Source organism: Cololabis saira, chromosome 12 (genome assembly GCF_033807715.1).
Source record: "Cololabis saira isolate AMF1-May2022 chromosome 12, fColSai1.1, whole genome shotgun sequence".
NCBI lineage: Eukaryota > Metazoa > Chordata > Actinopteri > Beloniformes > Belonidae > Cololabis > Cololabis saira.
In genome coordinates, this window is record NC_084598.1 from 43,186,744 (window position 1) to 43,202,054 (window position 15,311).

The following is a 15,311-nucleotide window of genomic DNA, read 5'->3' on the forward strand; positions in this document are numbered from 1 at the left end:
CAAGTCCACATGTGTCTAGTGGAATGGGAGAAGGCATTTGATCTCATGTGGGGGTTTCACCAGGACTATGGGGTGCTAGAATCCCCTATACGGGCTGTTTGGTCCCTCCACGTCCAGTGTCAGAGCTCGGTCCACATTGTCGGCTGTAAGTCAGACCTTCCTGTGGGGGTTGGACTCCACCAAGGCTGCCCTTTGCCAACCGATTCTGTTCATCACTTTCATGGACGGAATTTCTGCGTAGGGGAGGTCTGGTTTGGTGGCCTCAGAATTGGGTCCTTTTGAAGATGGTTCTGTTGGCCGGGACCTTCAACTCTCACTTGAGCTGTCCGTAGGCGAATGTGAAGAAGCTGGGACGAGGGTTAGCATCCTCTAACTCCAAGATCCCTGCAGGATCTTCCTCCCTGTAAAAAAATAACTTAATGATCAAAACTTGAATTTTCAGGTTCAAATCTTAGTTTTTCAATTACAATTTTATTTTCAAATTAGCAAAACTTTTGGCCTTGATTTGGCTCCATAATCGGCCCGCTTTGAACTATTATTTTCCGATCTCCGATCAAAACCATTATCGGGCCGATACCGATGGGTTGCCGATCGATCGGTGCATCTCTATGTCCAACCTAAGGCACCTAAGGACACCCAACACACCCTGCAGAGATGTTTCCCCCCAGTTGCTCTGGTAATGTGCCGTTATGCTATACATATAAACTGGATTGAATTGAATTCGAAACATCTTCTCTTTACGATTTCAGCGTGCACGGTTCCCTGGCCCATGAAAGCAGAGATATGGATCGCATCCAACACCTGTCCGTGAGCAGGTTTTATTAGCTTTGACATTCCCCCTCGTGACTGCATGTGCGTTAAACGCCCAAAAGTGACATATCGTCAACCTCTTGAAAATGTGCAAACTGAGTCAAATATTCAAATATGACGTTATTTTCTAAGAAAATCGGGAAGAAATATGACTGAATACTTTGAGAGGGTAGCGATACGTGAAGTGAATGTGTGTTTAATGTCACAGAACCGGTGACATCAGCGATGCGACCCCGTCCAGGAAATATCTGAGCGACACGTGAGATCCAACGCTGGTGGGAATGATTTACTTCATATGCAAGTAGGACATATGCATTTACAGCTGATTATGTTCGGTGTGTGTGTGTGTGTGTGTGTGTGTGAGTGTGTGTGTGTGTGAGTGTGAGTGTGTGTGTGAGTGTGTGTCCTTTGCAGAGGCTGTTTATAATCAGCTGTCAAACTGGGCTCTGGTCTGTCAGAGCAGCTGAGAGCAGCCCAGCGGGAAGAAGCTCTAGGATCTCGATCTCTCCACGGACGTATTGACGTATCGATCAGCTTGCGGTTCTGTCATGCCGAGTGTATGAGTGTGTATGAGAGAGATTTCTGTGTGTTTGGACTTGCTGTTATTCAGACTCCGCTGACTGACTGACTGTTGGCAAAAGTTTAAAAGAAAAGGTGAGAAATCAACAACTTTTTACAACATGAATTTAACCTCTGCAGCTAAGATCAATCGAACAACTTAAAAAATTACCTTTTTAACTTAAATATCAACTGTATAAACCATGAACCAGACGACCAAACGACAATACCAGCTGGACACAAGAGTGTCATCAGGATCAATAAGAAGCAGCAGCTGATCTTGAATGTTGATGGATTTGTTTATGGTTGTTGTGTCACATGTCAAACATTTTAAAACCTCTGATTGGTGTTTAACGATGATTCTGGGGTAGAATCCACCGTGGAAGTCCATGCAATCAGTTTCACTTCAGTCATATTTTACTAATTCTCAAAGATAAATTACAATTTTTTAGCGCCTCTCCATGTAGTGATACCATTTCTACGGAAGAGTATTAGGGCAAGGCAGGAGAAAAATAAAAATAATGTTTTAGAGGAGGAAGATGTTTTTTTCATTATGCACTTTGAGAAAAAAGTTGAAATGTCGAGAAATAAGTCAAAATGTCAAGATTAATGTTGAAACATAATTTCAAGAAAAAAGTCAAAATTTCGTGAATAAAGTTGAAATGTTGAGAAAAAAATCTAAATGTTGAGAAAAAAGTCGAAATGTGGAGATTAATGTTGAAGTACAATTTCCATAAAAAAATCAAAATGTTGAGAATAATTTTGAAATACAATTTCAAGAAAAAAGTCAAAATTTCCTGAATAAAGTTGAAATGTTGAGAAAAAAGGCAAAATTTCTACTTTATTCACACAAAGTTTCGACTTTATCCTTGAAATTGTATTTCAACATTAATCTCGACATTTCAACTTTTTTCTCAGAGTGCACAATAAAAAAAAAATCTTCCCCTCTCAAATATTTTTCTCCTGCATGGCCCTAAGACTCTCCCGTATATTTCTAACACATGGGGCCGGTAGCTCGGCTGTGCTGACGGAATAAAACCACTGATACTGTGTTAATGAGCGAAGACGGTCCGGCGTATCTTGTGATCATGACCTTCATTGGGGATAACAAATAAAGCTTTTTCATTAAGGAGCTTTAAATGGTTTGGTACTGAACTAAACTAAAGAGGAAGTACAGCGATGCAGCTGTAAAATAGCCCCAAGCATCGCTCATGTGACCCTTTGGTTTTCTGAAGAGAGCTTTTCTCCAAAGACGTGGAAATAACCCCAGAAAATATATAATAATAACACGTGATTTTATTTATAGTTGCCTTTCTTAACACTTTAGGACAGCGAACAGATAAAAGCAGAACGCACAATAAAAATAATAAAATACATAGATAAAAAGCAAAAGTAGGTAATAAATAATGCAGCGATGATAAAAGTATGGTCGTCATGGCAACACAGCATTTCTTTTGAGCCAGAATGTAAATACAGGACTGTCTCAGAACATTAGAATATTGTGATTTTCTATAATGCAATTACAAAAACAAAAATGTCATACATTCTGGATTCATTACAAATCAACTGAAATATTCCAAGCCTTTTATTATTTTAATATTGCTGATCATGGCTTACAGTTTAAGAAAACTCAAATATCCTATCTCAAAAAATTTGAATATTCTGGGAATCTTAATCTTAAACTGTAAACCATAATCAGCAATATTAAAATAATAAAAGGCTTGCAATATTTCAGTTGATTTGTAATGAATCCAGAATGTATGACATTTTTGTTTTTTTAATTGCATTACAGAAAATAAAGAACTTTATCACAATATTCTAATTTTCTGAGACAGTGCTGTACTTAACCTATTTTGTGTTGAAATGTCGAGATTAATGTTGAAGTACAATTTCAAGAATCAAGTCTAAATTTCATGAATAAAGTCTAAATTTCGAGAATAAAGTTGAAATACAATTCTCGAAATTGTACTTCAACATTAATCTCGACATTTCGACTTTTTTCTCGAAGTGCACAATGAAAAAAAAATCTTCTTCCTCTAAGATATTATTTGAATTTTTCTCCTGCCTGGCCCTAATACTCGCCCCGAAAGATGAATAACCACTTTATTGATCTCGCAAGGGAATTGGTTTTAATAAGTAACAGGTGAAAAAGGCACAGATCAAAGGTTCATTGTAAGTACAAAATGTTTTTAATGAACAAAAACATGTGTGGAGGGTTTGAGGAGCATCACATGTTGCAATCAGATCAGAGTTCATGAACAAACCTTTATTTCAAGTTATTGACCTTTTTACTTAAAATAAATATTTTTGCTCCGACTCAAACAAGCTATGGATTTTAGATTTTAACAATCTTATTTCCATAAATGGAAACACTAACTCTATGATGTAGGGCTGGTGATCGATTCAAATGTCAAGAATCGATTTGATTCCGATTCATAAGATTCAGAATCGATTATCAGGATCCGATTCGATCCGATATTGATTTGATTTAGTGTTATTAAAACAGTTTTTTGAGCTGTTGCATGAATTATATGACTGTAGTTCTGCAACATATTAATACTAGTATTATACTGAGATTAAACAGCAAGTATTGCAGCTAATGATGCTGTAAGGACCAATCAGCTCCCAGAATGCTGATAGAACTGAAACAGAAACATCGTGGGTCAGAATTACCAAACAGATCCAGGGAGGAAACAGAGACGGATGAAATCGGTTTTATTTTTTCCATTTTTGGTCTATTTTGGTTTTAAATTATTATTATAATTAGTTTTTTAGCATTTTAAGCAAATGTAGCCCCAAGACAGTATATAAAGTAATGAAATATAGACAATTTATACAATTATAACTGAAAACTTTATTGTTTTCATACATTTAAACATATTTAAAGGCAAAAACATGTAGTTATTCTCATGTCCAAAAAAACATTCATTTTTGGGCATAAACCAAAAAATACAAAAAGTTGTAATATAATGTTGAAAAAAAATCAATGTTTAGACATACGAATCGATTTTTAGGAATAAATATGAGAATTGATTTTTTTCAACACGGGCCTAGTTTGGGGAGAGACTCTGACTGTGTTTCCAGCATCAATAACTCTTTTAAAACCCGAATATTGGCAATAACCCGAATTTGCACGGCCATGTAAACACCAACAACCCCTTTAAATAACCCGAATTTGCTCATATTCCGGTTTTTAAAAACCTGAATATGACCCCTGGGTTACTTCTTTTTAAACCTGAATATTGGGTCATGTAAACACCAAACGGAATATCCCCATCAAACGGAACAGGAATCTGTTTTCTGCACATGTTCTGTTCACAAGGAATCCTGGTCTTTTGAGTCCAGGAAGTTCTTCTAAACACGGAGAAACACAAGACCAGGAGGAGACTAATCACTTCATAAATGTAATGAAGGATATGAACATTTCTGCATTTGTAGACGGTAGAAAGTACCGGGATAGAAGATTTACAAGAAGGTGAGAGAAAAGTTGCACGAAGCAGCATTTGTTTTGAATTTGGATACAGGAAGAAGAAGCAGAAATGACGGTAATTGAGTCATCACGTTCTCCGTGCGTCGCTGGTTTGATCCAGATATCCCAAATAATTAATTACCATGTACAGGACAGTCTCAGAAAATTAGAATATTGTGATAAAGTTCTTTATTTTCTGTAATATAAAAGAAAAAAAGGAAATCTGTACTATAAAAATGTCATACATTATGGATAAATTGCAAATCAACTGAAATATTGCAAGCCTTTTATTATTTTAATATTGCTGATTATGGTTTACAGTTTAAGATTAAGATTCCAAGAATATTCTAATTTTTTGAGTTTTCTTAAACTGTAAACCATGATCAGTAATATTAAAATAATAAAAGGCTTGCAATATTTCAGTTGATTTGTAATGAATCCAGAATGACATTTTTCCATTACAAAAAATAAAGGACTTCATCACAATATTCAAACTTTCTGAGACAGTCCTGTAAAAAGGGATAACCCTGTTTGCTCACACATGTAAACGGAATATTCCGAATGTTTCAGTAACCGGAATATTATCAATAACCTGAGTTTTGACTGCATGTAAACGTAGTCTCTTACTACTTCTGTCTCCTTCCCGTGTGGGTGGAAGATGATCGAGCTGGGCCTCGCCGACGGCAGCCTGATCGACGAGCTGATGGAGCTGACGGCTCAGAGCATCGGCCAACTGGAGATCCACGACAACTTCAACGTCGTCAAGGAGATCGGACGCGGGAAATACGGCAAAGTGCTGCTGGTCACACACCGCTTCAGGGGTACGCCGTCACTTTCTAATGTTTAGAGTTTATAGTTTCAACCCCCATTAGCTGCAGCAAAACTGCAGCTGTTCTTCCATAATACACAGTACATTACAACAAAACATTAAACGCAAACATAAAGAGGTAGCATATTGAAAAAAGAAGAAAGGAAGAACAGAAAATAAAGAAAAAATAAAAAGTCATTCCATTTAACATTTAGAATAAAAACTGAACAGCTGACTGTAACGATCAATATAATAAAGAAACGTCTCATAATGTACAGCGTTGTACAGTGATATAAACCACATTATATCACATTACTGTTCCCGCTGTATGTTTAAAACATGGATGTAAACACTGTGGTTCAGTCAGAGCGCCCCCTGCAGGTTTGGAGCACTTCCGGTTGTAGTGACCGGTTATGAAGCGTTTTTCTTTTGAAGATGGTTTCTTGTTTTATATCGTTTTGTGCTTTGCATCGTTTCTCTATTTGCAGCGTTTGATGATGCTGCATTTGTCTTTGTTTTTTGCAGCACGTTTTTTCATTTGCACCACGTTCCTCTTTTTGTACCTCGTTTTGAGTTTGTGAATTTGAATCGTTTCTGTACTTGAAGCCGTTTTCCTTAACTGAGACGCATTAGGCCGTTGCAGTGCGTTTGGCCCTTGTCGGCCACCGTACCAGAGAGAAAGAAAATGTAAATGTTTCACTTGAAGACAATCAATGCATATATAAACTGAAAATATTTAAAATAAATAAGTGTGCTTTAATTCACTTATGTTTTAATTTAGGCTCTATTATAGGAATCACACACACAGGAATGTTCAGTGTCCACAAAGGTAGAACTATCAGGTTCTGAGCTCATGATTGTAGTTTGTAAGTGGTTGACAGGGAGTTATTTTAGATTTCTTGTAAATCTGAATTAAATGTAAGATACTGGACCTCGGTTCGACTGGTGGGACAGCGGCGGAAAATGTCCCTTATTTTTAAATCCAAAACTTGACAGATATGATACAGAATCGTCTTATACCTTGAGAATAGCCTTTTTACACTTAGACGTATTCTGAATTAGGTAAACTAGTTTTAGTATGCTTATAATTTAAAAGCAAACTAGTCTTGTTTACCTATTGTGAAAAAAATTCTTCAGATTTCCGTTCACAATAATTCTGTTCTGCAACTACTTACATGAAAATAAATGTTTTGCAATAAATTATGCTCTGTGTTTTACTATATAATACTAATTTCAAAATTGTAAAATTGAATTTGTGTCCGAGGTTGGGCCCGTAGGGGGGGGGGGGGGTTAGTTCCTACAAGAACTTTATCCTACTTTCACCCCTGGTTGGGACGAGTGTAACCTGGGACACATTTCACGCCTCGGACATCGTAGAATCACGTTACACTTGACACCTCCCTCATTACCAGTGTGTTACTCCTCACTTGTGGGCCGGGGAAAGATGGGTGCTGCAGTAACACCCCTGGGTGACCCGCAGGGACGCCCATGGCCCTGAAGGTGATGCCCAAGACCTCCACCAAGCTGCAGGGCTTCCTGCGGGAGTACTGCATCTCCCTGCACCTGTCCTGCCACCCCTGCATCGTCGGCCTCTTCGGCATCGCCTTCCAGTCCAGGGAGCACTACTGCTTCGCCCAGGAGCTGGTCATCGGCCGGGACCTGTTCGCCGTCATCCAGCCCAAGGTGAGTCCCGGGGGACCGGGGGACCGGGGTCGGTGGCAGGACCAGGGCCCTGGTACCCTGGTACCGGAGCACCGGGCGGTGAGTCCTGGGGGAACGTGGGACCGGGGGGGGTGACAAGGTCCCGGGGCCGGAGCAGTACCAGGGCCCTGGTACCCTGGTACCGGAGCACCACAGTCCTGGTACCCTGGTACGTGGAGGGGTGGAGGTGAATACAGCAGGCTGTTTAGGCTTCCTCCATACTTCCTTTAATCCTTCCTCCACTCTTCCTCCACTCTTCCTCCACTTTTCCTTAACTCTTCCTCCACTCTTCTTTGACTCTTCTTCCACTTTTCCTTAACTCTTCCTCAACTCTTCCTCCATTCCTCCTCCACCCTTCCTCCACTCTTCCTTCACCCTTCTTCCACTTTTCCTTAACTCTTCCTCAACTCTTCCTCCATTCCTCCTCCACTCTTCCTCCACTTTTCCTTAACTCTTCCTCCACTCTTCCTCCACCCTTCCTCCACTCTTCCTCCACTTTTCCTTAACTCTTCCTCCACTCTTCCTCCACTTTTCCTTAACTCTTCCTCCACTCTTCCTCAACTCTTCCTCCATTCCTCCTCCACTCTTCCTCCACTTTTCCTTAACTCTTCCTCCACTCTTCCTCCACTTTTCCTTAACTCTTCCTCCACTCTTCCTCAACTCTTCCTCCATTCCTCCTCCACTCTTCCTCCACTTTTCCTTAACTCTTCCTCCACTCTTCCTCCACCCTTCCTCCACCCTTCCTCCACTCTTCCTCCACTTTTCCTCCACTCTTCCTCCACCCTTCCTCCACTCTTCCTCCACTTTTCCTTAACTCTTCCTCCACTCTTCTTTGACTCTTCCTCCACCCTTCTTCCACTTTTCCTTAACTCTTCCTCCACTCTTCTTTGACTCTTCCTCCACCCTTCCTCCACTCTTCCTCCACTCTTCCTCCACTTTTCCTTAACTCTTCCTCCACCCATCCTCCACTCTTCCTCCACCCATCCTCCACTCTTCCTCCACTCTTCCTCCACTCTTCCTCCACTCTTCCTCCACTTTTCCTTAACTCTTCCTCCACTCTTCCTCAACTCTTCCTCCATTCCTCCTCCACTCTTCCTCCACTTTTCCTTAACTCTTCCTCCACTCTTCCTCCACTTTTCCTTAACTCTTCCTCCACTCTTCCTCCACTCTTCCTCCACTTTTCCTCCACTCTTCCTCCACTTTTCCTTAACTCTTCCTCCACCCATCCTCCACTCTTCCTCCACCCATCCTCCACTCTTCCTCCACTCTTCCTCCACTCTTCCTCCACTCTTCCTCCACTTTTCCTTAACTCTTCCTCCACTTTTCCTTAACTCTTCCTCCACCCTTCCTCCACTCTTCCTCCACTCTTCCTCCACTTTTCCTCCACTCTTCCTCCACTTTTCCTTAACTCTTCCTCCACCCATCCTCCACTCTTCCTCCACCCATCCTCCACTCTTCCTCCACTCTTCCTCCACTTTTCCTCCACTCTTCCTCCACTTTTCCTTAACTCTTCCTCCACTCTTCCTCCACCCTTCCTCCACTCTTCCTCCACCCTTCCTCCACTCTTCCTCCACCCTTCCTCCACTCTTCCTCCACTCTTCCTGCACTTTTCCTTAACTCTTCCTCCACTCTTCCTCCACTTTTCCTTAACTCTTCCTCCACTCTTCCTCCACCCTTCCTCCACTCTTCCTCCACCCATCCTCCACTCTTCCTCCACTCTTCCTCCACTCTTCCTCCACTCTTCCTCCACCCTTCCTCCACTTTTCCTTAACTCTTCCTCCACTCTTCCTCCACTTTTCCTTAACTCTTCCTCCACTCTTCCTCCACCCTTCCTCCACTCTTCCTCCACTTTTCCTTAACTCTTCCTCCATTCCTCCTCCACTCCTCCTCCACCCATCCTCCACTCTTCCTCCACTCTTCCTCCACCCTTCCTCCACTCTTCCTCCACTTTTCCTTAACTCTTCCTCCACTCTTCCTCCACTTTTCCTTAACTCTTCCTCCACTCTTCCTCCACTTTTCCTTAACTCTTCCTCCACCCTTCCTCCACTCTTCCTCCACTCTTCCTCCACTTTTCCTTAACTCTTCCTCCACCCTTCCTCCACTTTTCCTCCACTCTTCCTCCACTCTTCCTCAACTCTCCTCCACTCTTCCTCAACTCTTCCTCCATTCTTCCTCCACTCTTCCTCCACTTTTCCTTAACTCTTTCTCAACTCTTCCTCCACTCGTCCTCCACTCTTCTTTAACACTTCCTCCAATCTTCCTCCCTCCTCCTACACTCTTCTTTCACTCTTCCTCCACTCTTCCTTAATGTCAGGGTTTGACACTTCCCCCCAGTTTTTGAGTTTCAGTTCTGTCCCTCCTGTTTCCCATCTGCCCTGATTGTCTGCACCTGTGTCTCGTTATCCGTTCTGTTATGATTCGGTTTTGTCGAGGACCCAAACGCAGGAGAGCAGGAGCCAGGAGTTCACAAAAAAAAAGGGTTTATTTACAAAAAGGCAAAACAAAGCGCTGCAGAGCAGGATTAACAAAAAACCAGGATAATGGAGGAAAAAACTACGAGACATGGAGGTGGAAACAGTACGGACCGACCGGGAACAAAGGAATGACAAGACCAGATATACACAGGGGATAACGAGACACGACGAGACACAGGTGCAGACACAATCAGGGCAAATGGGACACAGGAGGGACAGAACTGAAACTCAAAAACTGGGGGGAAGTGTCAAACCCTGACACTTAACTCTTCCTCCAATCTTCCTCAACTCTTCCTCCACTCTTCCTCCACCCTTCCTCCACCCTTCCTCCACTCTTCCTCAACTCTTCCTCCACCCTTGTTCGACTCTTCCTCTACTCATGTCTCTGGTCACACGCTGCTGTATTTCTGGCCGTCCTCCATCCTCACCTGGTGGAGGTTTTCCACTTCCGGCTGAGCACCAAGCGGCCAAAGAAAAGAGACACAGTTTGTAATCAACCCTTTGTCAGCCTTCTGATTGAAAAAATCCGCCGTCGCTACATCCAGTTTATCCGGTTGGACAAAACAGCCGTCTCTCACGTTCACATCAATGGAAAAAGTAGTTTTTACTTGCTTTGTATCAAAATTGAAATCACTGGATTATTTATTTTAAAACTTTGTATTAGTAAAAGATACTTGTAGGGTCGTGAGGGTGCAATGTATTTTTATCTCCAAACTATCGGGGTTTGACATTTCCCCCAGTTTGAGTTTCAGTTCTGTCCCTCCTGTTTCCATCTGCCCTGATTGTCTGCACCTGTGTCTCATTATCCCCTGTGTATATCTGGTCTTGTCTTTTCCCTGCTGGTCTGTACTGTTTCCTCCCTCCATGTGGCATGTCAAGTTCTTGTGGTTTTTGATCCTGTTTAAGTTCTGGTTTTTGGTCTGCCGTTTTGATCCTGCTCAGCAGCGCTTTTGGTTTTGCTGAATAAATCCTGCTTTTGGTGAACTCCTGCCTCCTGCTCTCCTGCGTTTGGGTCCTCAACAAACCGAAATCGTGACACAAACTGGCAGAAATCCGAGTCGTACTTCCGTAAGTCAGCTCGGCAGCAGCTACAACCCATAGCTACAACCACAAAAGCATTTATTTATTCATCTTAAAATGGAATGGTTAAGCGGTGTGTTCGGGGAGATGGTAAAAGAGAATCACAGGAATATATTTCATCCCAAAACCAACTGTAAATTATGAAAAATGTCTGCTTTGGATGAAGCTACGTGGACGACCGCACCTTCCACCGTGATATCAGCTAAACTCATCAAAATATCTTGTTTTCGTCGGTACCTGAAGTACTTTTTATTTATATCTAGTTGCTGTTGATTTTCTTTGGTACATTAAATAGAAATAAAGTGATGTAAAACCCTGTTCTTACAACGGAATGGGACGGGAGAGATGACAACGACCGAGCAACGGGGGCGGGGCTTGACAAAGGGTCAATTAAAGAAGGTTTGTAAAGTCCAGCTGGTGTCTGCCTCTCTGACTTCTGGTTTTTATGGAAATCCTGAGATGTTGGCTCTGAATCTGGGCTCGAGACCCATGAGTCGTCCACTTGTGACTTCTACAGGACAGACTCTATAAACCAAAAGAAAAAGTGCGACTAAAACCTCTTTCTTTGATTCTTCCAGGTGGGTATCCCAGAATCCTCGGTAAAACGCTGCGTCCTCCAGATCGCCAGCGCGCTGGAGTTCATCCACAGCCACGGCCTGGTCCACCGGGACATCAAGCCCGAGAACATCCTGCTACTGGACAGCCGCTGCTGCCAGGTCAAGCTGGCCGACTTCGGCCTGGCCCAGAAAAGGGGCACCATGATCCGCTTCATCACGGGGACACTGCCCTACATGGCGCCGGAGCTGTGCACCATGGTCCTGCAGGACGGCCAGAAGGAGGTGAGCGCCCCCCCTCTGAGCGTGGAGCCCAGTCTGGACACATTTGCCTTCGGCGTGGTCATCTTCTGCATCCTCACGGGCTACTTCCCCTGGGAGCACTGCCTGGACTCGGACGACTTCTACCAGGAGTTTGCCGACTGGTGCCGGACGGACGAGAGGCCTCGCGCCGACGACGACGACGTCCCTCCCCTGTGGAGGAAGTTCACCCCCGAGGCCATGGAGATGTTCGGTAAACTGCTAGCTTTAGACGCAGGAAAACGATTTACGGTCGGGGAGGTGAGGCAGTACGTGGAGAAGGACTGGCTGAAGACGGAACCTGGAAACCAGCCGACGACGACAGACCAAGGGAGCGTTTCAGTGAGAAACTAGACACATTGAAAGGAGGATCTTGGTGGTTAACTTTGCATTTATCTTTGCAACCCTTTCTTTTACAATTACTCAAAGTCAGAGGTAACTTTAAAACATATTAAACTGTCACACACCGCCAAGCACGATACCTCTGAACAAACAAAGTTTCCTGCTTTTGTGCCCAAAGTTCATATTTGAAGCCAGTTCTTAAAGCTCTGGATGGCACATTGGAAGGAGTTGACTCTGCACAACTCCGCACTCCAAAAATGGGCAGAACCTGAGGAACAAACAGTTTTTTGCCTTTTGTGCCCAATGTTTGGACTAATTTCTGAGAAGAAGCAGTTTTCCGTTTGTGTGGTCGGGGATCGTTTCACGGGGCCTCGCCAAGGTTGCGTGGCTCCATTCGGAGGAATTTCAGGACATTGTAAGGGGTCCAGACGAGTCCCGGCCCTCGGTTAGGTACTTTAGCATGGTGCTAACCATAAAAAGTACAAGTACATCGTCTGCTAGGCCACCAGCAGGTTTCTGAAGAAACTTAACTCTTAACCTGCCAGTTCTTAAAGTTCTGGACGGAACATTGGCAGGAGTTGACTCCGCCCAACTTTGGTTAATCCAAAAATGGGCGGAACCTGAGGAAAGGCCAATCCATGATTTAGCCTTTCTTTCGTCCTTGTTTCCTACAACTTGGTCCTGACTGGTTTCTTCAGCGTTTTCTACAAAACGGACGTACTGGGAATGATGAACCGGTTATCTTCTCATAGCCAGGTAAATTTGGCATTTGATGCGTTGCCACGATGCTCTCTCACATAAGCAAGTGAAACAGAAGGACGATTTTGAAACCATGATTTTACACCGTGTGGCTTTGAGTGAAACTTAAAAAAAAATATTATACTGTCACACAGAGCACGCACCTGCGAGCATGATACTTCTGAACAAACAGTTGCTGTCTCCATTCGGAGGAATCTCAGGACCTTGTAAGACGTCCAGACGAGTCCTGGCCTTCGGTTAGGTACTTTAGCATGGTGCTAACTGTAAAAAGTACAAGTACATTGTCTGTGACGCCACCAACAGGTTTCGGAAGAAACGATTCAAAGCCAGTTCTTAAAGCTCTGTATGGCACATTGGCAGGAGTTGACTCCGCCCAACTTTGGTTAATCCAAAAATGGGCGGAACCTGAGGAAAGGCTAATCCATGATTTAGCCATGTCCGGTCCCTCCCTTTGTTTCGTCCGTGTCTCCTACAACTTGGTCCTGACTGATTTCCCCAGCGTTGATTCGGTTACCTCCTCGTAGCTAGGTGAAGTTGCCGTTTGATGCGGGCTCTCTAACATTAGCAAGTTATACGACAGGAGGATTTTGAAACTATAATTTTACACCGTGTGGCTTTAAGTAAAATGTATCACCTGGATGTGAATTTCTCTTACTGATCATGTTCATAAAATGATATTTAAGTAATTTCAGTGCTGTGCAGTAGATGAGCAAATCACAGATATTACTGAGTGACTTTAATGTGCAGAGTAAAAGTATCCTAGTGTAAATAAATCACTTAAACGATATTAACTACTAACATTTTAACTGTTTTGTCATGTACAAAAAACAAAACACGAGTTGTATATCGGTGTGTAAATGACATGTAAATGATCTGCTGGCGTGAGCCGGCGCAGAGACGTTTAATACCTTGTATTTTGTGTGCTGTTGTTTACAAGTTTGTGATTTTTCTTGTTTAAAAACAATTGTTTTTATTTCATTCATGCATCATTAAAATATTTCACCAATAAAAAGGTTTTTTGATCCGGTTACTGACGTGTCCACCGCCGTGGCATCATACAGTCCTTAAGCAGATCTTAGCAAAGCAAAATGTGATTTTGGGACCCTCTATTGCTGCCAATAATACTGATTATTGATCATTCACACACCCACTATAAACTTATTTCATGTTCTTCCCTGTCAATACAAATACACTTGTAAAACTAGATGGAAGAACTTTTTGTTGTAGTTAAATTGTAATCCGCAGGGATTAAGACCATGGAAGCAACAACAGATTAACAAATTTGCAGAAAAACATTTCAATGAATATTTATCAGTCAGCAACTGCCCCTACTGGCCACACAGAGAAGCAACAGGTCAAAGGTCAAAGAGCTGCACAGTTGAGCAGAGTTGTTTCCATCATCCTATTGTCAGCCTGGCAGGTTTTTACCATCTATGGTTTTTAATCTGAAATGGGAGTAAATTCAGTTACAAGAGCGGCCGGGGGTTGATTTACACTTAATATTTAAAGTGATATAGTACTATAGTAATATAGTAATATAGTAAGTGTGATACTGAGTGTCATCTACAGTTTAGGTCTACTTAGAAACGAAATAATCAAATAGATAATTTATAAACAATTTACTGTGAACACATTGTCTACTTTATTTTTGGTTTTAAATAAACTGCAACAACAATTTGAAGTGGAACAACAAGAATTAAGTGCAAAAACAAAGTACTACAAAAACTAGAAATATAATTAAAATCACTCAACTTAGATAAACAGAACCTTGTCAATATGTTCTCCATATAAGAATAAATTCAAATGTACAAAAACAGACAATGAATGAATGAATGAATGAATGAATGAATGAATGAATGAATGAATGAATGAATGAATGAATGAATGAATGAATGAATGTATGAATGAATGAATGAATGAATGAATGAATGAATAGCTTTATTGTCGCCGGTCTGGCGTCCCAGCACAGTGAGATGACAACCAGTACAACCCATCAGGGCACAGACAAAACAAATAACATAAGACATGAGTCAACTGGTGAGAACAGATCAGAGAAAGGATGACATTGGGGAGGGAGGAGGGAAAAAAGGGCATCCTCATACTGTGTATAAATTCACAGTGTGAAAGTGCAAAAAAACACCTCTGCACAGAAAGCAACATGACAAATTTAACATCACAAGGCTTGCACATGTATGTGGTGGTTCTAGGGGCGGGGGGGATCCCGGCACAGTACCCCAAGTGAGCCCCGCGGCCAGTGGCGCGGGTCTCAAACCTGTTGACTGCGTTGGGGGGGCTGATAAGAGGGGGGGCCGAGGAAGGCGTTGAGTTGAGGGAGGTGTGGTTATCAGTAAGTTTATGTAAGCAATGAGTCCGTGAACTTCGCCCAGAGCTGCTCTCAGCCAATGTCCTTGATGTTATCAGGCAGCTTGGTACAGTTCTGAAAACAGGGTCCACAG

General features: G+C 42.4%; 1 protein-coding gene across 1 annotated transcript; it reads left to right on the forward strand.

Moving 5' to 3' along the window:
* The first annotated feature begins 1,278 nt into the window (after window positions 1–1,278).
* On the forward strand, window positions 1,279–13,849 carry si:dkey-8e10.3 (serine/threonine-protein kinase SBK1). Its single transcript, XM_061735090.1, has 4 exons — window positions 1,279–1,464; window positions 5,496–5,658; window positions 7,126–7,328; window positions 11,479–13,849. The coding sequence occupies exons 2-4, from the start codon at window positions 5,496–5,498 to the stop codon at window positions 12,106–12,108; spliced, it is 996 nt and encodes a 331-aa protein (XP_061591074.1). The 5' UTR covers window positions 1,279–1,464; the 3' UTR covers window positions 12,109–13,849.
* The last annotated feature ends 1,462 nt before the right edge of the window (window positions 13,850–15,311 follow it).